This window comes from Lipophrys pholis (genome assembly GCF_963383615.2).
Source record: "Lipophrys pholis genome assembly, chromosome: 7".
NCBI classification, from domain to species: domain Eukaryota; kingdom Metazoa; phylum Chordata; class Actinopteri; order Blenniiformes; family Blenniidae; genus Lipophrys; species Lipophrys pholis.
In genome coordinates, this window is record NC_137638.1 from 4177474 (window position 1) to 4182480 (window position 5007).

Consider the following 5007-nt stretch of genomic DNA (forward strand, 5'->3'; position numbering starts at 1 on the left):
GTATAATGATGTGACTTGATGTGTACAGCATTCGCCTTTGTTCTCCGTTACGCCCGGAATCCTCTCGGGAAATCACGGCCAGAGGGTGTGTGTGTGTTTTTACACCTGCCACCCACTCGTCACGGGAGGCGCTTGCATAATCGCGAGGCTGTGAGATCTGACCCCACAGGAACAGGGTCACACCTCCACACCTCCACAGAGAAGAGAGAGAGGGAAGAGGAAGTCTCCGTCAGATATCAAGTGAAACTCGTTTGGAAGGAGAGTGTGAAACTTTCACGCACGTGGGCGACACCGGCGGATAAATAAATGGAGATTCCCGACTGGAGTCAAACGCGACTGATCCAAGAAGGAGCGGACATGGAGCAAAACCACCACTACCATGGCCACTGCTGCTGCTGCTGCTGTAGGGGAGGAGGAGGAGGAGGAGGAGGAACAACGGCTGGATACCACCTGGACCACCCGCTGATTCCCCTCCGGAAAGAGACGCGCCTGCTGCGGCTCGCTCAGCTGCTGGTGGCCGGACTCCTCCTGCTGACAGCCGGAGCTCTGGCTCTGCTCTTCGCGGTCGGATTGCAGGGCCGATGCGCCCCGAAGGAGGAGGGCCAACAGGTGGGTCTCGTTATATATTTAATTCCAGAAAAAACGAAGCTTATTCCTCCAGATCTCCCGGTGCAGCTGCGCGTGTCGCCTGGCAGTCGGCGCGCATTTAAAGTTCAGATATTAGCGCTTCCTGAATTGGATCAACATTTATTTCCTCGTTCAATTTTTCTGTCTAAATAAATTTGCACCTCCCGATCCCGTCAGCTCGTGCACAGCCGCGCGCGTAAAACGCTTCGGCTGCAGCAGCTGGACGCGCTGCAGGATGAGCAGTTGCGCACCGCGCGCTCGCGAGTTGCGTCACCACGGACACCGACCGTTGCGTCACTGCGCGTTTTCAATTGAAACAACGTGACAGTGTTTGTACTTGAGTACAAATGTCCAATCCCCCATTGGCATTGCAGTTAAATGCAGTTTAAAAGTAACTAATACTCTAAGTAGTTTTTTTTTTTACTTAAAGTACTTTTCTGTAAATATTTTTCACAGCAGTACCTTTTACTAGTAATTGAGTACAATTGAATCAATGTAACGTAGCTATACTCTAGTACCTTGCTACTGTCATTGCATTTAAATTCAGCCTAAAAGTAACTAATACTCCTTGTTAACAAATTTTTTTTATCAAATATTTTATTTCCTCAATTAATTTGTTAGTTATTCGTGATAAAAAGTAAAAATGCAGTTTAGTGAAAAACTCGAATCTGAAAGTTTTGTGTGTGTGTGTGTGTACACACACACACACACACACACACACACACACTACATAATAGTTTTTCAGAAACAGGAAACCCAGAAAAAGTAGATTCAAATTCCAAAGTAAAAGTGCCTGTTCATGTGCGGAGGAGAGACATAACCATGTGTGTTTGTTCACAGGTCAGGTCTGAGCTCAGTGGCAGATCAGCGGGTAAATATCTTCTTCAGTGAAGTTTTAGTTCAGATTCCTGAAAGTGATTGGTCGTGTGCAACGCTGACACTTTTTAAATCTCTGTTGCAGACGTTGGCGGCAAACCAGAAATGTCCAAACTGCAGGGTGGTGGCGAGAGGCCCTTCGCCATGGTGACAGGTACACCCACACACACACACACACACACACATACACACACACACACACACACACACACACACACACACACACACACACACACACACACACACACACACACACACACACACACACACACACACACACACACACACACACACACACACACACACACACACACAGTGAGGGAGGACGTTATGGAGGGAATGAATGACACGAGGCCTAGAATATCTGCTTGAGAACAGTTGGCGCCAAAGAAAGACTTCAAACCTGCAGATCTAAAATAGGTCCAATAAGTTTAAAAGAAAAAAATAGATGGAGATAGGTGCATTCAAATGCATTCTGGACTCCTAAATGCTACATTGTGGCGTGTAGAGTTTGCTTCTTAACAGTATTATATTTCCTTTTCTCCTTGACAGTTTTGCTGATGCATCTAATATACTTTCTTGCTTTGTGAAAAAGGTTTATTTTCTCTTATAAGGTAATAGCTTCTTTTCATTAGTGTGATGGTTGGTACAGGTACAGGTACAGGTACAGGTACAGGTACAGGTACAGGTACAGGTACAAGTACTCCAAACTTCACTACATGTACTTGTTTATGCCACCTGTAGTTGACACATTGCTTCTATCTGCACCTCTAAACTGAGCATCTGTAAACTGACTTGTGAAATAGTTTCTATTCTCCTCTTATTAGTTTTTAATTGAACATTAGATGCTTATTTGTTCTCTGCAGGCCTCGTATAGCTCGATACCAAGACCTCAGTATGTCACAGTCACACATAAGTTGGTGATGGAACAAGCATGATTTTCAATTCTTATTTTCACAGCAAAGAATTGTTTATTCCTCAATACAAGGCATGAATGATGTGCAGTTATCCAAACATGTGCCAACATTTTGGAAATGAAAAATTTGATCGATCATAGGTCCATAGAATTATTCTCACCTGTGTGTATTCTGCAGATATTTTGTGTGATCGTGTTTGAATGTGATCATGTCTCCATAATGGAGCACCGGCAACGTTCTCAGTCTGACTTTTATCTGTGCTCTCTTCCTAGCTCCTCGCACGAGGACGCTCCAGGGGAGACGTCTGAACTGGGAGAGCGAAGTGGGCATCCTCTGCAAAGGAGGGTTCCGATGCACCGACTCGGAGCTGGTGGTGCCCAAGAGCGGAGTCTACCGCATCTTCCTGCAGATCACCTGGCGCATCGAAGGAACGTGTCCTGAAACTTTGCTCAACCTCAAGAGTGAAGTTATTGCGTTCAGAGACAGTTACCAGTTGGACATGGTGGTCCTGACCATGGTGGAGAATGTGGAATGCAGAACCCCCTGGTGGAAGTCGCTCTATGCGTCCAGGTTGGTCAAACTGGGACCCAAGAGCCGACTGCACGTCAACTCTACCTTTCCACAGTTGATCGCCAAAGATGAGAATCAGGTGTTCTTTGGCGCAGAGCTCATCGATTGCTCTCATCAGTAGTCGTGTGGGAAACCCCACAGTACTGAGTGGAGCCCGCTCCTTGAAAATACCGCCATCCATCTGGGTTTCTTTAGGGTTTCCTGTGCTCGACGGGAGGACACACGCACTGATGAATCCTCAGCCGTGAGAAGAGACTTCACCGAAGAAAACCAGCGGTATCCGCTCTCCGCCGCCCGCTTTGCTTCATCCAACTTTATCGCAAACTCCTAAACGACCAGTCGCTCAGACCCTCCGGGCGGCAGGGAGGTCCCAGGAGGCTGTAGCACTGGTCCGGTGAGCCAGCTCCACTCGTGCTCGGGCTGGAAAGCATCGTGTTTTCATTGCGCGTGCAGCGAGAGAGGAGATGGACTGAATGTGGAGACCGTCGGTCGCGTGCGGGATCTGTGTCCTCAAACAATGTGGTCGGTACAAACGTGATTTGAGACGCCAAATATTTGGGAAAAGCAATAAAAGGTTCCGTTTCCACGACAATGGAGCTCAGAGCCACTGAAAACACAACATTTTGAAAATTTTCCGTCTCCATAGAAATGGGAGAAAATGCAACTTTTTCTGAAACGCTGTGACATGCGCATGCACACCACGGTTGTAGTAAATGATTCAATGTTTTCCTCCATCGTGTCATGACTCCCAGTCCATATTCTCCTGGAACTTGGTAGTTTTATTTTGACAGTCACCATAATAACAATCCAACTTGGTCATCTGTCCACTAGGGTGTCCATGTTCTCCCATTGTTAATGTTTAGAGCGTTTTGTTCTCTCCATGCATGCGTGTGTGGTTTCATTGCAAAAACAACCAACAGCACCAACTAGTGGCCCGGAATGCATGCTACATCATTTTCAGTGTTTCTGGCGTTTCCGTGGAAATGGACATTTTCAAAAACATTGCCTTGTAAATGCAAAAACAATCAGTTGAAACGTATAGCCTCAGGTACTATAGTGATCCATATTTGACTTTTCACAGTTAACCTGAATACAATTTCTGGAGGCAACAGGAGCAGGCAGGGATTCAAGGGTCTTCCTCAATAACTCACAGTAAACTTTCTATCAATACTCACTACATTTTCACAATTTTCTTATAGAATTGTTGACATTTTATTCATAAATCCCACAGATAGACACTCCAGATTACAGTCAGTTCCAACCTTTTTTTCATAGGAGTCCCTCCAGACTGCCTCTAAAAAAAGGACACAAATGTAAAGTTGTTGGCTGACCAGGGTCTTTTAATGCACTTCGAAGGAGGATTTTAAATTCTCTTCTAGATTACAACAGCAAACCAATGAAGAGAAGCTCGTGTTGGAGTGATGTGATCTCCCCCGCTGGTTCGTGTCAGGAGTCTCACTGCAGACATTTGAATCAATTGGAAATTTTAAGCAGTTATTTGCGACAAACTGATAAAAGGGAGTTCTGGTAGTCTACCCTGGAAATAACAAATGCATGGATTTGTTTTTCAGCGTGACTCTGAGTCAACATGTTCCTGATTTTAGAAATATGATGATGCAGAAAAAAAATGGCAGTCCTGCAGATTTGTTAAATGTGGGACTTGAAGGGTAAGTCATCGCCAAAAATAACTACCAGGTTCTTCAGAGTTGCACTGAAGGTCAAAGTCATACCATCCAGTGTTACTACACGTTTAGATCATTTTAACCTCTCTGCTCTGTTAACCTTGTGTCTCCACTGCGACCTCTTTGACACTCCGACACACTGCTCTGCTGTGGGTTTTTAGGGTTTTACTGACTTCATGTCTCTACAGCTCCACCAGCCTTGCTCTTCAACTATGATTTTTCTCTCCTACTGATCCAGTGTCTCCACATCGGCCTCTCTGCTCCTTCAGTTTATTGATCTCTTTTTGACATAATGCCCTCTCTGCTCACTGGCTTTCTGGTCTCTCTACTGTCTG

The 5007-nt window shown here is 45.5% G+C and overlaps 1 protein-coding gene across 1 annotated transcript; it reads left to right on the plus strand.

The window, feature by feature from the left end:
* On the plus strand, nucleotides 1-3985 carry LOC308112607 (tumor necrosis factor-like). Its single transcript, XM_080468268.1, has 4 exons — nucleotides 1-609; nucleotides 1468-1498; nucleotides 1589-1657; nucleotides 2693-3985. Exons 1-4 carry the CDS (start codon nucleotides 307-309, stop codon nucleotides 3109-3111), a joined length of 822 nt encoding a protein of 273 aa, XP_080324394.1. The 5' UTR covers nucleotides 1-306; the 3' UTR covers nucleotides 3112-3985.
* The last annotated feature ends 1022 nt before the right edge of the window (nucleotides 3986-5007 follow it).